Raw genomic sequence first — 20920 nt, forward strand, 5'->3', positions numbered from 1 at the left:
TCCATTCTAAAAACTAGCAGGCTTGAGATCAGGAAGAGCTAATGTTTTAGTTTGAGTCTAAAGGCAGGAGCAAAGTCACTGTCCCAGTTCAAAGGACACAAGTTGGCAGAATTCCCTCTTCACAGGGGAAGGTCAGCTTTTCTGTTCTATTTAGGCATTCAGATGATTAAATGAGGCCCACTCACATTAGGGGGGGGGGGGCAATCTGATTTACTCGATATGCCGATTTAAATTTTAATCTCATCCAAAAACACTCTTAGCAAATACTTGGTGTCTTAATCCACTTGGGCTGCTGTAACAAAATACTATAAATTGGACAACTTATAAATAACAGAACTTTCTCAGAGTTCTGAAAGTTGTACATCAAAAGATCAGAGTGATAACATGGTTGGCTGCTGACTTTTTCTGGATTGTAGACTTCTTATTGCATCCTCACATAGCAGGAAAAACAAGGGATCTCTGTGGGGCCTCTTTTATAAGAAAACTCATCTCATTCATAAGGGTTCACCTCTTGACTCTTAAGTCACTTCCTTACACCCTTAACTCTTGATACTATCATTCTTGTGGGTTGCCATTTCCTCCTTAGGGGAGCTTCCTGACCCAGGGATCAAACCTGTCCATCTTATGTCTCCTGCTCTGACAGGCGGGTTCTTTACCACTAGTGCCAGCTGGGGAGCCCCCTACGGTGCCTGGCATCTACATTAGTCAGGGAGCACTCTAAGGGAGCCCTCTGTGACATCCTAAAACAGTGGGGGCAGCAGGAACATTGTTCATAGTAGGGTGACTGAGTCAAAATTTTACGTAGTGAAATAGTCTACTGATAAATCCATTTTCATTTTGTGTTTTACTGCTCTGTACTCACAAAAGCATATAAAAATGAGCTTCCCTACAGTCTCCAACCCTAACTCCCTTCTCTCCAGAAGCACAGTCAGCCCCACAGTTCTAGTTCTTAACTCTCCATGTGACAAGGTGCATAGTAGACAGGATCCTCTTCACACCTCTTTAAAGAAATCAGACCCAGGACCATGGACCACGATGCTGTCAGTTCTTACAACGGCTCTTTCTGGGTGGAGACTGGGGACACTCCAGGTCTTCCCTGGTAGCTCAGAGGGTAAAGCATCTGCCTGCAGTGCAAGAGACTGCGCTCCATCCCTGGGTCCGGAAGACCCCCTGGAGAAGGGAACGGCAACCCGCTCCAGTGCTACTGCCTGGGGAATTCCATGGCGGGAGGAGCCTGGCAGGCTCCAAGAGAACCTAAGGAGAGAAAGACAAATGGTAGTGTACTACAGAGAGCTCATATTCTCTTGCTTATCTTTTTCAGGAATTTTGTGTTGTCAAATACAGTCATCATTAAAATTTAAATGATATAAACTTACTGTGAAACTAATTTTATTAACAACAATACTAACGGATATTCAAAACTCATCACTTCCTAATTATTATACTGCATTTTATTATAATCTGTGCTCTTTCTTGAGGTTATTTACATGTCTTAAATTTGTATGGTGGAAATAATAAAAAAAATCTGTTCCCAACTCTGCCTTCACTGACATCATGTTGGTAACATGAAACTGACCACCATGGGAGCAGTCCCACTACAGAAATGGGCAAACACTACACTGTGGCTTCAGTTTCACAGTGAGTCCATTACGAAGCTGGCATATCACTTGGCTGACAGAGTGAGTGCCAAGGTCTAACAAGGATGGTCTGACCCTAGCTATTGTGAGGTCACTGAGGATGAAGCAGAGGACAGTGGTTACAAATTGAACATGGCACCCATGTATGGAAGGATTTCTAAACGTGCTCTGTCTATGGAGTGGATTCTAAATCATGATATTCTGGAATCCCCTCCACCTTCAAAGGGATCATTCCTGGTCTGATCAAAAAGTATTGGCAGGCATGACCTTTGCAAATGAGGACCAAGTCTCTCTTCACTTTTTCTGGTATAGAAGAAGCCTCCGATCTCTTCTACAAAATAATGGAAGGGTTTCCCACTATTAGATGACACTGTACATTTGCCCAACTAGGTGGTTTGTGTCTGGATCCAAAATAAATGGTATTTATATGAAAAATCTGATATTACTTGTACCCCTACGATTGTGTAATGATTCATGTTTGTTATTGCATGGGGAAATGCCTTGTTAGTAAAAATTAAATGTGGCAGTAGGCATATCTCATAGGGATATTGATTATAAATTGCATTTATTACTAAGTTTCATATAGGCCAAATATTTGAAATATTCATATTGTCTTAGAAAAAACAGGTGTGATTAATGTTTTAAATGTTTGCATCTGATTCCAGAAACTATGTTGCAGAGTTATAATTCCCCCTCTATCCCTCAGATTTTGTGAGACTAAGAAATGATTATACATGTGACATTGGAAGGAGAATTGATGAAGTTGGTAGAAAGGTCCTACAACCTTTCTCAAGACCCCCCAAATCATGCTACCTTAAAGATACTCTAAGGATGGCTCAGATATTACAGTTAGTCAAATGCAGCTAATGAGTTAGTAAAATTAGGATATTAATGTTACTGGGAATTGGTTGATCCTCACTGATTAGTGAGTTAGTCATGAGAAAAACTGCCCTATCCATTGTATCCCAGGGGCTAGCCAAGGAAAGAAAACCATTTTACAAGCAAGATTAAAGGGAATTAAGTACAGAGAATTGGTTATACCAGTCATGGAAGAGCCATGAGACCAAATAAGGGATGTGTGCAATCCACAGATTATCACCAACAGAAGACTACTATTCTCTTAGGCTGGAGGTCAAAGGAAACAGGTGATATCACCAAGAGTCAAGACAGCATCTATGGTCACCTGGCTGACAGGCTTTTTAGGACCTGGAGTCAAAGAGTTGAAGACATTCCTGCCAGAGATGCCAGCAAGATCAAGATAGAGAAAAAGACTCTGGTTTCTCCCTTCCTCCTGCTCCTCAACTACATATCAAGGATTCTCATTAAATCTAATCATGTGAATAGTATGTGGCTTCTAGGGGTCAGCAGAGCAAGAAAGGGAGAGGGAATACATCTGAGGGGAAACAGGTACAGGAATAATAAATCTAGCAAATCCAAAATATGTATCTATATCTAGATGGATAGACAGATAAACACAGACTCCCCCCAACATCCATTAATGCTATGACAAGGTAAAGAAAAATAGGGTTTTTTTCCCCTTACCCAGGTATATTATCTAAAGGAGCACTTAATTAGTTACTGAATTAGAAGTTGGTACATTCTACTGCTATTTAGCGTCCTAAATGAGCACAAGATTGGCCAACTATCATGAGAGTCTATTACTGATCCAAGAGACTCTTTTTTTCCCATTATTCCAAAGCTCTCTATCTGTTCTCAAACTGGGAGAGGTACTATAAAACAGAAAATGAGACTGATCTGACAGTTAACCCACTCTTTTCACCTTGCCTTCTTTTAAATATGCTGAGAAAAGTAAAATGGTCAAAAGGAAAGGAGGAGGAGAGGCACAAGTATGCTCACAAACTAGGTGATGGATGGCTGAGAGCTGACTCTTTCTCAAGTGCTTTTATTGTCCCACGTGCTTACCCCTGCATCCCAGGAGACAGCTTGATGTAACACGCCAGTATTAGTGTCACTTCCTTGCCATATCCTCTTTTCACCATCACAAAGATAAGAGTCCATCAGAAAATACATGTTTCCTAGGGTTACTTCTGTTTTACGCAGATCCTCTTTATGAAGCTATTCTTAGAGTCCTCTTCAGTATCATAAGCTTCAACTAAGAAAACTACCTTTCCTTCCTTTCTGAACATTGTTTCATGAGGAATGAGTCCTGTTACTTACAAAGATAGGCAGAGGTCTCTCAAAGCAGAAAAGTCATCTCTTTTGCTTGCTTTCCACGTGCCATCTAGGTACTACAGTTAAGAACTTCAAGCACACAAATTTGTTCTAGAGAACTGGCAACTCAAAAATACAAATAATCTTTATAGTATTCAAGTAACCCTTAAACTTTTTGAAAAATAACCTTGCTTTAAAAGTCAGAGTGCAAAAAAACTCAAAAGAGTTGGCACGTCCCTCCAAAAGATTCTCTAACGTTTAGCAAAACTGAATTCACACTAAATCTGTTTATGAGTAAAAGACAAGTCAACTTTAAAACCAATCATAGATGACAATGTTTCTTTTCAATGTGTCTGCTTTGGAGCCATATTTCTGCTAAACACTCAAAAATTTCTTCTTGAGTATTTAGTGATATATTAGAACCAGAAATAAGGGATGTTAGTGCTAGAAGGCAGTCAACGGTCTGTAATTTAATTCACATATTCCTTCTGCACCAGACTCTGTAAGATCACTGAGTCAGCTTAAGAACTTTGAAGCTGTAGAGTCCAGGGCAGGCCATTACAGTATGCCGATATCACTGTCCTCCTGCTCTGACGTTCTCCACTGAGTGACAGGGGAAGGAGAAGGAAGCGCAGTCACCATCAACTGAGAGTGATGAGACTGGAATATTAAAATTCAGGCTTATCTGAGCTGACTGAATTGGCTGGCAGAATGTTCTCCAGTTAAAGGTGGGGAAAGGTTAATTCTGCACATGACACCGCTACTGCATTTATACAAGTCTCCTAGGACAACTGTTTGCCTTGAATTGTTTTCTTCCTTTATTTCAGTCAGACAGTTGTGTTGACTGATTTTTCTTTTTGATGTATGAAATGACTGTTTGACTGAATTTACCATTTGATTTCTACTAACGCACTGTAAAAACAATAGTCAACTTAGACTGGCAGGTATGAAAAATTCTACTGCAGAACCAGACAGAAATATTGCGTTCTATAGGTACATATGTCATATGCCCTGGGTTTTGGAAAATTGTTCCAATTTCAACTATTTTGCCCCATGTTTCAAAAGAGTGGGGCCACTGATTTAATAGTAAAAATAAGATTTGTGAAGTTCATATAAAAATAATTTTGTGTGAACCTGAGAATCACATAATGGGATCAGAAAAGAACTATTATGAGAAATTTTACTGTTTCTTACTTATCAAGAGGTGTTTCTATGTCAAACTTTTCAGTCTTCTTCTAGAAGATGTTTAGGAACAAAAGGTTTGAATATATTCATAGCAAATCCTTATTTATAGTTTTGTTTTCCCAATAATTATAGTTACTAAGATAGGACATGGAAAATGGCCTATCTCATGATTCTAAGCTCCTATTGAACATGTGGGAATTGGTAACATGAGTAGAAAAGTGAAGCAACTTTTGAGATTGTTACTGAGTAATGCTGATTTTATAATGAGTGCTTCCTTACATATCTGACTAATTTATCACGGTGCAGATGGCTGATTCCCATGCTTAGAAATGACAAAGGTCTTAAGAAATTCTCCATATTCCATTCATCAATCTGTGTTCTTCTTCAAAGCAAAATTAATCCCTTGACTATTAACATAGTAGCTTAATTATAATTTTTAATTTTAAAATTAACTGTGAGAATCGGAATTTCTGGTAGGAAAAAGTGATGGAAGATGGGACAAAATAAAATAAATCAAAGAATTCATAGAAAGCTAAAACAGAATTTTTCAATAGTAGGTAAGGACTTCTGCTTCCAACTATATCAGTTTACCTTAGGAAACCATACCAGAAAGGTCAGATAAATCATAAGCAACATTTGACTGTGAGCATTATAAAGCTAATGAGGTAGCCATGACATAGAAAAATAAAATAGAAAAGAAACTCATAGAAGTAAGAACAGTATTCTGCACATGCTTTATCTAATCCAGTCATTTAGAAACTATTGATGAAAATCAAAAGCATGAGAAACCAAATATGGCTCCTAAGAGGCAGAAAAGCCAGTAGATCTTAGGACAATATTGGAGGACTGAGGAGAGAGCAGGGTTGGACTTTAGAAATAACAAGGCAGCTAGAATTTTAAGGATCAAAATCCCAGAGATGGGAAAGATTCAGAGACTCGAGCTCAATTCAGCAACAGTGGTCCCTTGACGTTATCACATTTTCCACGTAGGTAGACAAGGCAAGATGTTAAGAAGTCAAACAAAAGCTAACTGAAGTCAAAACAAAGACTCAGGAGTCTTGTAATGCTGAGGAGATAAAACTGAGGTTCAGAACCCACCAAAGAATAGTGGCCCGGTGGAAAGCTAATGATATGAATTAGGACACTGGAGGTTTCTATATGTATCTGTGTCCACGTGAATGTGTGTTAGGAAGGTTGATGAAACGGCTACCTTGATGGAAACATCTATAAAGAAGGAAAATGAGTATGAAGCTTGTGCAATGACTGAAGATCAATAAGCTGATCTTTCCTTCTGCTCCTTACCTGGGAATAGGAAATTCTCTCTTGAAAAAAGGACAGTTGACCGTTCAACAATACAAGACTTAGAGACACCGACTCCCTATGCAGTCAAAAATTCACATATCACTTGATAGGCGGCCCTTCCTATCTATGGTTCTGCATCTGAGGATTCAACCAACCACGGATCATGCAGTGCTGCAGTTGTTGGGAAAAAATCCATATATAAGTGGATCTGTGCAATCTAAATCCAGGTTGTTCAAAGGTCAACTGGAATGTCATTATGATTCTCTACAACTTGTCATATCCCAAGTCTGGTGTTCATCAAAGAACCACCAAGACTCCCAAGAAAAGGAGAATTAGAATAAAAAACAGAATCAGAATCATGGATGACCTAGATATTAAAGTTCAAATATATTTTGATAAATATTACCAAGTTCAGGAAAATAGATGACAAGGTAGAGAATTTAACTAGACAACTAGAAACTGATTAAAGTTGAACTGACAGAATTCAAAATTAAACTCAGTAGTGGGCCGAACACAGGTGAAGAAAGATAAATGAACTGGAAGACAGAGTAGCAGTAAAAATAGGAAGACTAAACGTGGAAAACAAAAAGGATAAAAAAGTACAGAAAAGAGCATTTGAAACATATGGGCCACAGTAAACATTTTCATCATATGTTTACATTGGAGTCCAAAGGGAAAAGAAGAGAGAGATTCGGGCGAGAACAATATTTAGAAATAATAGCTGAGAGTTCTCAAAAACTAAAAAGAATATATCAAGCCATAAATTCAACAAGCACTAAAAAACGCAACAAGAGTAAATATAAAGAAACCATATCTAACACCACCAGAGTACAATTTACAAATAGCAAAGAAAAACAGAACACCTTAGAAGTAACCAGAGGAAAAACAACAGTTGACCTTTCAACAATGCATGAGATTAAGATTACTGCTTACTTCTCAACAAAAATGATTAATACTAGAAAATAATGGAAAGTGCTAAAGAAAATAACTGCTCACTGAGAATTCTAGAGGCAGAGAAAATGTTGTTTGGAAGATGAAATAAGGAAATCTGCAAACAAACAAAATTTAGAGAATATGTTCTCATCAGAACCAACTGAAAGGGAGACCCGCAGGCAGAAGGAAAATTATCATAGAGGAAAATAAGGACTTGACAAAGGAATTAAATAGAACAGAAAGGAAGCGTAAGTGAATAAATCTGAATAAAATCTAACTGCACATAAGAGTAATAATGAAATATATAAAAATTAGAATGCATTAAAACAAGAGGAAGAGGAAAAAGTAATAAAATAAATTTAAGGTCTCAGCACTGCTTGAGAAGCAGTAAAGGAGCTAATAAGTCACGGTGCATGTGTAACTGCTACCTATATAAGCATTGTGAGCTAATAAAGGGAAAATGGAGTTTGATGAATTTAAAAGGAAGAGCCAGAGGAACATAAAAAGGAAGGACAAGCAGAAAACAAGGAGTAAAAGGTCTATAATAAGATACGTTAACTGTAAATAGTCACATTAAAGGGCAGAGATTTTTTGAAACAAACAAAAATCTTAATTCTATGCCCCTTACAAGACACCATAGTCAGACTGCAAGTTAAAGGATGCAAAACTTATGTCATAAAAACAATAAGCAAAACTGAAAAAAAAATAATGGGAGATTTGAAAGCAAAAAGTATCACTGGAGATAAGACAGGATAATAAAACCAACCATTACTTTACAAGGAACATGTCATAAAACTAAACTTCGAGGCAATATATGAAGGGAAATTCTGAAAACTAACTAGAAATAAAATCTAAATTACCTAGATCAATAATTCAGAACAACAACAAATCAGTAAACTACAGAAGATCTGAATACCATTGTTAAAGTCTTTGGCCTATACACCCCGAGGAAACCAGAATTGAAAGAGACATATGTACCCCAACATTCACTGCAGCACTATTTACAAAGCTAGACAAGGAAGCAACCTAGATGTCCACCAGCAGATGAATGGATAGGAAAGTTGTGCTATATGCACACAATGAAATATTACTCAGCTATAAAAAGGAATGCATCTGAGTCAGTTCTAATGAGGTGGATGAACCTGGAGCCTATTATACAGAGTGAAGTAAGCCAGAAATAGAAAGACAAATACTCTATATTAATGCATATAGAGAGAACTTAGAAAGATGGTACCAACAATCCTACATGCATGGCAGCAAAGATGACACAGATGTAAAGAACAGACTTTTGGACTCAGGGGGAAAAGATGAGAGTGGGATGATTTGAGAGAAGAGCATTGAAACATGTACATTACCATATGTAAAATAGATGACCTGTGCAAATTTGATGCATGAACCAGGGCACCTAAAGTCGGTGCTCTGAGAAAACCCAGAGGAATACAGTGGGGTGGGAAATGGGAGAGGAGGTTCAGAATTGGGGGGGACACATGTATACCTGTGGCCATTTCATGTTGACCTATGGCAAAAACCATCACAATATCCTTAATGTAACTATATCCAATTAAAATAAATTAATTGAAAAACTCTTTGGCCTACATTTGCATAAAACACTGCATTAACAAGAATGAAATGCACATTTACATACAAATTTTGAGGTGTACATGGCACACTTTTAAGTTGACTGAATGCTGGGTATAAAACAAGACTCAGAATAATCAAGAAATTTTAAAATGTATAACCAATATTTTATCAAATATTTGGACATTAAAAACACACTTCTGGATTTCCATGGTGGTCCAGTGACTAAGACTCCATACTCCCAATGCAGGGAGCCTGAATTCCATCTCGAGTCAGGGAACTGGTTCCCACAAACAAAGAGTTTTCATGCCACAACTAAACGACCTTGCATGCTACAATGAAGACTGAAGATCCTGAAAGCCACAACTAAGACCAGGTGCAGCTGAATAAACAAATTAAATTAAAAAAAAAAAAACCAAAACATACTTCTGATAAATATGGATGTCAAAGATAAAGTCATAATAGGAATTAGAATTTCATTAATTGAATGATAATGAAACACTGACCTAGAGCCAGACATCCTGGAATATGAAATCAGGTGGGCCTTAGTAAGCATCACTACGAACAAGGCTAGTGGAGGTGATGGAATTCAAGTTGAGCTATTTCAAATCCTGAAAGATGATGCTGTAAAAGTGCTGCACTCAATATGTCAGCAAATTTGGAAAACTCAGCAGTGGCCACAGGACTGGAAAAGGTCAGTTTTCATTCCAATCCCAAAGAATGCTCAAACTACCGCACAATTGCACTCATCTCACACACTAGTAAAGTAATGCTCAAAGTTCTCCAAACCAGGCTTCAGCAATACCTGATCCGTGAACTTCCAGATGCTCAAGCTGGTTTGAGAAAAGGCAGAGGAGCCAGAGATCAAATTGCCAACATCCGCTGGATCATCGAAAAAGCAAGAGAGGTCCAGAAAAGCATCTATTTCTGCTTTATTGACTATGCCAAAGCCTTTGACTGTGTGGATCACAATAAACTGTGGAAAATTCTGAAGGAGATAGGAATACCAGACTACCTGACCTGCCTCTTGAGAAACCTGTATGCAGGTCAGGAAGCAACAGTTAGAATTGAACATGGAACAACAGACTGGTTCCAGAATTAGGAAAAGGAGTACGTCAAGGTTGTCTATTGTCACCCTGCTCATTTAACTTACATGCGGTGTACATCATGAGAAACGCTGGGCTGGAGAAAGCACAAGCTGAAATCAAGACGGCCTGGAGAAATATCAATAACCTCAGATATGCAGATGACACCACCCTTATGGCAGAAAGTGAAGAAGAACTAAAGAGCCTCTGGATAAAAGTGAAAGAGGAGAGTGAAAAAGTTGGCTTAAAGCTCAACATTCAGAAAACGAAGATCATGGCATCTGGTCCCATCACTTCATGGCAAATAGATGGGGAAACAGTGGAAACAGTGGCTGACTTTATTTTTCTGGGCTCCAAAATCACTGCAGGTGGTGACTGCAGCCATGAAATTAAAAGACACTTACTCCTTGGAAGGAAAGTTATGGCCAACCCAGGCAGCGTATTAAAAAGTAGAGACATTACTTTGGCCACAAAGGTCCGTCTAGTCAAGGTTATGGTTTTTCCAGTGGTCATGTATGGAAGTGAGAGTTGGACTATAAAGTTGAGCACCAAAGAATTGATGCTTTTGAACTGTGGTGTTGGAGAGGACTCTTGAGAGTCCCTTGGACTGCAAGGAGCTCCAACCAGTCCATCCTAAACGACACCAGTCCTGGGTGTTCATTGGAAGGACTGATGTTGAAGCTGAAACTCCAATACTTTGGCCACCTGATGTGAAGAACTGACTCATTTGAAAAGACCCTGATGCTGGGAAAGATTGAGGGCAGGAGGAGAAGGGGACGATGGAGGATGAGACAGTTGGATGGCATCACCAACACAACAGATATGGGTTGGGGTGGACTCTGGGACTTGGTGATGGACAGGGAGGCCTTGCATGCTGCAGTTCATGGGGTCGCAAAGAGTCAGATATGACTGAGCATCTGAACTGAACTGAATGAAAATATACTGTAGCAAAACCTGTGGGCTGCAGATAAAGCTGTGGTCACATAGACGCTTAAGTATTAGAATTATATAATATATGTAATCATATACGTGTGTGTGTGTTGTGTAAATGGAAAAAGAATAAAGCTTCCAAAAGATACCCTATTACCTTGAGGTAGACAACTACTGAACTATACCTAATAGTGGAGGCAGGGCAGACTTCAGAACTTCAGGAGACCAGCAGAAGGCAGCATTTGGAAACAGGAGTAGCTTCCAAATTAGGCAGTTTGAGAGCACAGTGAACGCCAATGTCAGAAGCAGTCTCCAGGAAAAAGCATTTAATGTATAAAGTGGTGGAGAAACTAAAATATATTTAAGATTTGACACTCTAATTCCTTTTAAGGATGATTTATGTTTCTAGGGAAAAAATAAGAAGTACTTGATGTAGAAGGTGAATAACTTTATAATTTCCAGGAGAATCTTGGTACCAGGATGACACAATGAAGAACTTGGGAGTCCCCTGACTAATCTAGCAGCGAGAAAATGAAAACAGAGATGAGAGAGAGAAATAGAAAGACATATTTGTGCAACTGGGCACTGCTGCACTTTAAAGTCTAGGTATGCACTCCAAATCATAAACAAATGCCACCATGTTCAGAGCTAACCCTGAGACAGTGATTAGTGTCTAAGAGATTAATTAGGGACAACTCTTGGCATCAACAACGTATGGAAGAAAAGGACATCAGATTGGGCAAAGGTAGAAGTAAAGTTGTGTTGCAGCCTCAGGAAACCTCAGGTGACCCTTTGGGGGAGAGTTCTTAAAATGAGATGACCCCTTCAGGGGGATGTCCCAATTCAGGAGGATGTCTTAACTTTTATATTCTTACACCTGTCATTGGATGAAGGGCATTGTACGAAGGGGTGATGTGACCCTGGGCTAAGTGGCTCCCTTTAGCTGAGATTGGCTGTCTGCAGCATTTCCAGGGCTGGGGCAAAAGCTCTAGAATCTGAAAATTGTTCAACTTTCCTTGTCTGGGTTGCCAAAGTAAAAAATACAGGCAGGGTATATTACAAATAGTTCTTTAGCCTGGAGAAGAGGTCTTGAAGCTGTGAGCCACTCACTGGGAAGCAGCAGGACATGAAGGATTCTTGAACAGATCGGAAGCTACTGGAAGGTCTTTCAGGAGTTCAATCCCATAATAAATACTGTACCTTCAGTGTAACTTTGCCCTCTCTGCCAGTCTTCCTCAGTTCCCATGTGGGCCCTTTTTTGGACTTGAACTTGGTGTTCCCAGAACTTGAGCTGGAGACTTCCATGAAGTCTGCTTTCCATCTACTGGCTCAGCTTTCTTGCTCTCTCTGCTCCAGGCTAGTCTCTTCAAACTGCCTTTTCCATTTCTGGCAATAATACCCCTCTCTAGACCTAACTAATGCTTTTCTGGGGCAAAAGGAAGAGAATTAATAAGGGTAACTTTTATTTCTAGGAGGGAAGTTACCATATTCCTTCAGAGTATTCATCTCCTTGATTATTTAACTTTTACTCTAGATTACTCATGGGTATTTCTGCTCCCCTACCTTCAACCCAAGGAGGTTTTAGAACATTGTCCTCTCTCAGCATCAAGTCTCTCTCCATCCTCCCTCTCTCTCTCTAAGACCCACCTTTATCCACACACTCACAGGCTTTCTGGACCTCCGAGGAAGATAAGCACTTCACAGAATCTCTGCTACAGGACCAAACATACTGAAATGACTTTTTATGAAGATATTGAAGCAACAGAAAAAGAATACATGAGGATTGTTTCTCCTGAGGGTTCAATTATTTAGAGGGCCTTTATCACACTTCGATTGATAAATCTAACCTTTCCTTTCTTGACTACAGTTGATCACACTGTGATGAAAACAAGGTAGAAAATGGAAAAATAATACTTGGATTTTAATGAAATAATAAAAATGCAGGGCCTATCTTTGACTTTTGCCAAGAGAGAAAAGAGTTCACATTTCGACTATGTGGTGGCAGGAGTCCCTTTTAAAACAGGGCCAGTCTGCATGATGCATTGAAAAATCAACCTTTTCAAATATAGCCATAACCCCTCAAGATTGTTTCATTTCTTGGGGCCAGGCAAACCAAACTTCGGGTTTGGTTTGAGTGGTGCCCTGTATACTAAAGTGATAAACATAATCTGGAAGCACAGCACAGGCTAAAAATATGGAGCTGGCAGCCTTTGATTGAAATTGAAATATTTTTCTGCTTTTAATTCACTGCATAAAATTTTAACTGTCCAAATTCAATCAGGTAGGTCGTCCTAATGATCATGAGCTTCAACCCTGCTAACAACTAAGCCTGCACTGTTAAACTCTACTTTATCTGTTCCAGAAACCTCCTGGGTTTCTTTAATGCCTCTGTTATTACTTGCTTTGCATCATTCTGCGTTTCTTTAAAAACACAGCTGTGTGACCTCTGGAAGTTTTATTACTTCCTTGAGACTTGGTTGCCTCCTCTATGAATATCTGGGTATATATTTAGTATTGCTCAATAGAATTTTTTATGATAATGAAAATGTTTTGTATCTGTACTAGCCAATGCAGTATTCACTAGCCACATGTAGCTAATAAACATCTTTAAAATATGGCAAATCCAACTGAGAAACTGCAGTTTTAATTTTAAAATTTGTTTAAATACAAATAACCTCATGTAGGTAGCATCTACTGACAGTATAAATCTATGTAATATTTTAAGGATATTCTCCACTCTAAAACTCTACCATTCATTAGCTCAACCTAAATATTTCTGCCCTTTGACAAGCAGAAAATAATTTATGCCGCCCTTGAAATTATTTTTCAAGACCTTTGTCAGTTTGGGGACATCATATTCTTAAAAGTGACTTTGCTTTGTGAAACTTTAATAACGTTGACGTTTCCTGCCCTTGGAAGCACCTCTGTTATTATGGGAAATGTTGTGGACGAACAAGGACCATTTCAAGAGATGTGGGAAAACTCCTTCTGGACTTAATTTCATGATGAGGATGCTCAGAATGTCAAAATGCTAAATTGCTTATAGTAAGAACCATACCTCTTTCACACTATTTTCTGCATGTAGCTGGAAAATGTTTAAAATATTTTAAAATAACTGCACATCTATTTCTGAAGCTGATTTGGCTGTTCAAGGCTTACTAGAACTTTATCCATCTCACTATTTCACTCAGTAAACAAATGCAGTTGTTACATATGTGTCTGTGTTCCCTTCTAGATTATGTGTTTATGAAGTTAGAAACTAGATTTATGTCACAGCCCTTATGTATAGCACAATATTCATTGCTAATTCAGATCGTATTTTAAGATGAGACAAAAGTTAACATTTTTAATGTAGTCACAAATATCTAGCAAACCAATCAGAAAAAAAAAAAACAATTTTTTTAATTGGTCAAGAACAAAAAGAGAAATACTTCATGCAAAATCATATCTCTAATAACTACCACTGGAATTAGAACACACACATGCTAAAATTATTTTAAAATATCTTATCAAAGACTTTAAGGCTGTACCTAAAAAGATTATATCAGAAGTGAACATAATCACGTTGTCTGACCAGCGTGAATCACGCAAGGCATATTATATATAAAATAAACAATAAGAACCCACTGTATCGCACAGAGAACTTACTCAATACCTTGTAATAAACGGTAATGGAAAAGAATACACACACACACACACACACACACACACACACACAACTGAATTACTTACCTGTACAGCTGACATACAACACTGTAAATCAACGACACTTCAATTTTTTTAAATAAGTGTAAAAGGTCGTATAGCTTCATAAACTCACCTCTGGTACCCAAGGGACTACCTGAAACAACAGCAGCTACCACTTTCCTGGAGACAGGACATGGCCAGCAAACTGGGCTGTTACACTCGGTAATAGTCATACCTGTAAAAAATATACAGGCTCATTAACACATAGGAATTCCTCATTTTTCTGGCAGTATTAGGCAATGAGGTATGCATATGAGAATTTTTTAAATGACAAATTTAAGAAGAGTATTTTAACCTTCACTCATTAATTTTTTCTAAAATTAAGAAATGTATTCATCAGTGTATTTAATGTTTCCTTGATGACTTGGGGTCATCAGTTCAATCAACGTTTGCATGAATAATACAAATGGAAGCAAGACAAGCACTCACACTGAAACTGAAGATGACATAATGTTCTATCAACTGGAATAACTGATGAAGGAGTAAGAAAAAAAAGACAAAAATGAAAACAAACCATGATCAAGAAACAGTCACGTTCTGACTTCTTCTATTTAGTTTCAAAAAGTGAATTGAAAGTGCTCCGTTGTGTCCGACTCTTTGTGACCCCATGGACTGTAGCCCACCAGGCTCCTCTGTCCATGGAATTCTCCAGGCCAGAATATTGGAGTGGGTAGTCGTTCCCTTCTCCAGGGGATCTTTCCAACCCAGGGATCGAACCCAGGACTTCTGCATTGCAGGTGGATTCTTTCCTGTCTCAACCACCAGGGAAGCCATTTCAAAAAGAGACCACAAATCCCAGTGGTATCTCCAACATTATTAGCTGTCTTTATCCCTTGTTTCCATTTTCCTTTCCTTTTTCTTCTACCCTAGAGGGGTTCCAGGAAATGTTTATAGCTGCTCTCAAGACAAATTCTAATACCTGCTTCTTCTCAAAATTTCACAATGTGTCCAGGAGATAAACAGTGTGGAGGTCAAATACAATTCACCACAGGGAGATCTGTGGTGAAAATAACATCAGAAACTAGCTCCTAAACATGCAAAGAGCAGAGTATGGTGTCAGGCACTAATTTCCTTCCAAATACCTCTCCATTTCTAAACGATGTCTTTATTTATTTACCAAGATCCCTTTTTATTGGTTCCCTCTTCCAGACTGCTTCACTTCACCTGTCCTCACATTAAAGACATTCACACTCTTTTTGATTCCAGTTATTTGCTCATTAAGTAATCATAGAACACACACATGCTAAAATTATTTTAAAATATCTTATCAAAGACTTTAAGGCTGTACCTAAAAAGATTATATCAGAAGTGAACATAATCATGTAGTCTGACCAGCGTGAATCACGCAAGGCATATTATATATAAAATAAACAATAAGAACCCACTGTATCGCACAGAGAACTTTGGAATTAAATACTGAGTAAAATTAAAATACTGGAATCACTTGGAGGGTTTAAGCACTTCCACCAATGAATACTGGGTGTGGAATTCAAGAGGCTGCACTTGACTTGGCCTTGTCCAAGTTCTTTCTTAAGAAGTATGTAAGATAAACCTAAACTCAGAGTTATTCAGATTGGACTGCTTTCTCAGGTGGACTAGAATTCACTGCTCATTCCACCCACTCTGAGGTCAGTGGCACTTTTCGGAGATGGGGTGGCCTCCTCTGCCCACTGCGGAGGCTCAGTTCCCCCTGGGCCCACTCTCTGTCTCAAATCCCACACTGAGGCCAGATGCCAGCCTTCCCAGAACATTAGTGGTCTCCTTTCAGTGTTTGAACTGCTCAGACTGAGTCCCCGTGGACTCTTTCTCAGCTTGAAACCTGATCTTCAACCCCTTTACCTGACCTGGATGGTCACCTTCCTACTCTAGGCTTCAGCTGCTTTAGCTGTAAAATGATATATCTCTTCTTAGTTCCATGGAGTCGCAAAGAGACCGACACAACTTAGCAACTGAACAATGACGACATGATATTCTTTATGATACCCTGTATCGCAGGACCTGTTTCTACGGCTCCTGATGCCAGCTTCTTTCACAATCATATCTTGTTCATCTCTGAAAGTGGAATCCAAATCAATCATTTCCAGGCAGCTTTCAAATCTAGAATCATTCCCTGAACTTTCAAAGCAGGTTCTCTTAATCCCTTTCTCCTAGGATGGCAGGCACTTCATACTCTGTCTTCTCTCCTGAGGATTCACAACTCCTCCAAGATCAAGATGCTGCTCAACCAATTCTCAGGTCACACTCTGCACAGCGCTTGGTGTATGGCAAACAGCCAATAAAGATTTGAAAACGAATTAAATCGAAATGAATGACTCACGGTTGCTGACAACTTTAATTGTTCTCCCTTCCTGGGGAGAACAGTTGGAAGAATCCCCAGTCTCTCTTGTGGCCACAGAAATGGACTGTGGCCAAAACAGCAGCAGAGAAACTGACCTGGATCCTTCCAGAGCTGGCTCATCAGAAACTTCCATATGCATTTCTCCATATTCTTGACCCCTTCTGCTGATGGATGCAGATGGGGATGAGGTCTAAGGGAAGGGAGACGGTATAGGATGGGAGGAGTCTGGGTTCCTGAATGACCATCTGAAGGAGTGCAGTCTCCCCAAAGTGAATACCCACCCAGGGCTGTGATGTGGGAACCATAGTGCTGTGCTGCTGAAATTTGGGGAGTTGTGTGGTAATTTAGCATAAACCATTATACGCACAATTATGCTAATTATACGATCCACTTAAATGGCCCTCAATCTAGTACATTTAAAATGACAGACATCAATTTGTGTTATTGACACTTTTACCCTCCAATTTAACCCTGCTCTTCTGAATCAGTCATTTGACCTCAGAGAATATCAATTCCTCAACAGATTTTACTCTGAGATTCATACACACTGCAATCAGAATTACAATATTTGAAAAATAATGTTGAGAAAGTACTTTCCAGAGAAAACTTCAGTAACTTTTAATTCCTTGATCCTGCTTTGAAAACACAGCATAGTAAACTACTTGCAGTTTATCCATATTTATTGCTAATTCACAAAGTATTTTAGTTGGGATTAATTTTTAACAAATAAATAGCAGGTTTCTTGTCCACATCACAGCTGAATGACTAAATTCTCTCTCTGGAAGATTTCTTGACTGACCTTTATTTGTACTCAGTCAACTGATCTGGGTCAAATACCAGATATTAAAAATCTTCAGCATGTTCTTTTTCTTTCATTACTTTTCATCCAATAAGCATTTGACCACGTGGATTTTTCTCTGGTCTGGAGTATTTTTACTAACAAGCTACATGATGTTGCAAAAGACCTTAAGGCCCAAATGCTGGTATCTAATGAGTCTGTTCCTTTGAAGAGACTGATTTACTTTTGCTCCAACTTTTGGAAAACTTGCCCCAAAAAGCTCCACCACCCTCCTATTCTGCCCACTTCATCCATTAGAGAAGACGATTTTCTCAGTGTTACTTCCAAGGTACAGGCAGATGAACGCTTATACAACGGATTCAGTTACCTGCCTGGGAACTGAAAGGACCTTTCCCATTCAAATATCCTGGTTAGGAACCACGTTTTTTAATTTCTCTGGGAATTAAGAAACAGCAAGGAACGAGGGTACGTGGTTGATAAATGAACGTCAGTTCTTCTGAAAATCACTCTGTCTCCTCCCGTTCCTCTTGGTGTTCAAGGTAGGGAAAGAACCCTGGTCATCACCATGTGGTTATCGCTCTCCTTCTCTTCGAAGAGACAAGCCGTTTCATTGAGGACACTAATTCACCAAACTCAAGGCTCGAATTCCTTTTATGTACCCGATGCCTATCTTTATAGTATATGCCATTATCTTCAACAGTGAAATGATATGCTTTATTCCTCATTACAGAGACCAAAGTGCTATAGCAAAAGTCACTCCTGAGAGTTTTACGTGGAAATTTACTGACTCAAGAACAAATTTCTGTAGAAAAAGACAACCCATCTCTGTGTTACAAAGCATTGTTCCTTGCATCAACCACCAGTGTTAACTACAATCTATTATGATTTGAAGCATGCTAAATAAGCAGATTGTACTAAAAAAGAAAAGCACATAAAAAACCCACAGAACAAAACCCAAACTATTCTCAATAAAAATATCCATTTGCTGGAGCCAATCTGAGATTTAACCAGGATTAGATACTTTAAACTGCAACACTGCATACCAGAACACCATGAAATAAACATTTCTCCTGATTTGGATACCATCTCCTCCTGATGCAAACTCTACCCCGACCCAAAGAAATCCAAAAATCCCAAAACCAGCCAACCAACAACAAAAAATAACCAAAGACCCAAAACCAAACAAAAAACCAAAGAAACCACGCCCATTACTATAACTAAAATTCTCAAATATTTGAGCGTCTATGGTAACTGCTCAAAGAAGTATTTTTTAAATGCTCATTTAACTTAGGAGCTTCCCTAGTAGCTCAGTTGCTAAAGAATCTGCCTACAATGCCAGAGACTCGGCTTCGATTCCTGGGTTGGGAAGATCTCCTGGAGAAGCAAATGGCAACGCACTCAAGTATTCCTGCCTGGAGAATTCCACGGACAGAGGAGCCTGAAGGGCTACAGTCAGTCCACGGTGTCCCAAGAGTTGGGACATGACTTAGCGACAATACTGTCACCATTTAAGAGCAGTGCAGCTCCGCCAAAAGTCACCAAAAGTCGTTAGGCTTGAAAAGCCTAACGGAATCAAGAAAAACTCTTCACCATACCCCAAAACATACAAAGGCGGGAATAGTTTTATTTCAAACTTTGCTTAGATGTTAGTATGTCACAAACTGCCCTCCAAGACGCGCTCTTAGAGTCAGTGACCGTCAATAAAGCCTGAAAACGCTGAAAGTGAACGTTAATAACCTTTTGTAGCCTATCCTCCAGAAGGCTTTAGCAAAGAGCACGGAGTCCCACCTGAACACCCGCTGTTGGCGGCCAGCGAACAGGATCCCGAGCTGGGCGCCCCCATCACCGGCGCGCATCCGGGAGCAGAGACCTCTTCACACCCGCGGACCCAACGCGCCCGACGCGCACCCCGCGGCCCCGACTTCGGGCTCCTCGGAGGCACCTCCCCTTCCCGAACCCGCGAGCCCGCGGCGACCGGGTCCAGGCGGCGCCCACAGACCCAGAGGCCGCCCCCCGCGGTCGAGGGGCGCCGAGTTAGGGAGGGCTGCGAGCGCGCGGGGCGCCCACAGTTCCACGACCGTCTTGGGCCCCGGCCCGGGGTCCTCACCCTGCGGCCGGTGGCGGCGACCCCGGACCCGAGGACCCAGCGAGGCTCGCGCTCCGCGAGGCTGGAGGAGTCGGGGGCCGCTGGCCGTTGGGCAGGCGGGGGCGCGCGGTGAGGGGCTGCGGATAGAGCTGCACTTACTCGTGTCTGCGCTGCTCCCCGGTCCGGGGCCTTTCGCAGTGGGGACCGACCCAGTCTCCACCTTCCCTCCCCTCAGGAGCGGTCCGGGAGCTCTGGCGTCCCTGTGCCTCCGCCCACTCGCCTGTGGCCGCTCGCGCCTGCGCACTCGCACCTGCAGCCTCTCGCGCCTGCGCACTCGCTCCAGGCCCAGTGGGGGCGGGGAGGGGCGTTTGTCAGCCCCAGGACTCCTGGCTGGAAAATCCTGACTTTACATTTCCTTAGAGTGTTGGACTTGATATCAGTTGTTTAAAAAAATAAATGTCAAGTTTTCTTATCCTAATCATCATTTCATGACTATAGATTCTGTCTTTGTAAGATTTAAGAATAATAATTTCTACTTGGTCAACTGAGTCAGATAATAGGTACCAAACTTATCTATTGCTTCTATAAATTTTCAGTCAATACGTTTTAGCCTGTGAAGTTTTATTTAGTGTGTGTGTGTGTGTGTGTGTGTGTGTGTGTGTTACTACTAATCAGCCTCGGCAGGGGCAGAGTCTTGAGATGAAGGGAGAGTTAGGATCTCCTAGGCTAGCGCTGTCTCCCTGCCACGTAGTTTGCCGTGGGAACTAGAGGTCCTGAGACCCCAGGATATTTTGGCAATGTGGAGCAGATTCTCTGCGTGTGCACACAAGTACACACTGACATACGTCAGAGGAAGGGAGCATAGGCAGTGGGGTCAGGGGAGGGGTGGACCTTGGGGTGGCAACGGTGACAGAAACATGCGTCATTTCTCCTGGACTGAGGCAAAGACCACCTTGTTGGACCTCGTATGGAATCAAGGTCAGGACATCTGCACTGGCTGTGGTGAGGAGTCCTGAGAAGCGAATGAGACACCCCCCGGCTGAAGTGGACAAGAGGAGGCTGAGGGTCCTCTTCAAGGTCCCTCTCAAAGCCCCTGCTTCCTGTGGATCCTCTCACATTCCCTCCTGG

General features: G+C 40.5%; 1 protein-coding gene across 1 annotated transcript in view; it reads right to left on the bottom strand.

The window, feature by feature from the left end:
• LOC136148110 (uncharacterized) overlaps positions 1-20718 on the bottom strand; it is a 51881-nt gene extending 31163 nt beyond the window's left edge. The window contains exons 1-3 of the mRNA XM_065907577.1: positions 20634-20718; positions 19952-20182; positions 14643-14744 (exon numbers count right to left, since the gene is read on the bottom strand). Coding sequence (XP_065763649.1) covers positions 14643-14744; positions 19952-20182; positions 20634-20718 — 418 coding nt within the window. The remainder of the gene's footprint in view (positions 1-14642; positions 14745-19951; positions 20183-20633) is intronic.
• Between the last annotated feature and the right edge of the window lie 202 nt (positions 20719-20920).

This window comes from Muntiacus reevesi, chromosome 16 (genome assembly GCF_963930625.1).
Source record: "Muntiacus reevesi chromosome 16, mMunRee1.1, whole genome shotgun sequence".
In the NCBI taxonomy this organism is placed as follows: domain Eukaryota; kingdom Metazoa; phylum Chordata; class Mammalia; order Artiodactyla; family Cervidae; genus Muntiacus; species Muntiacus reevesi.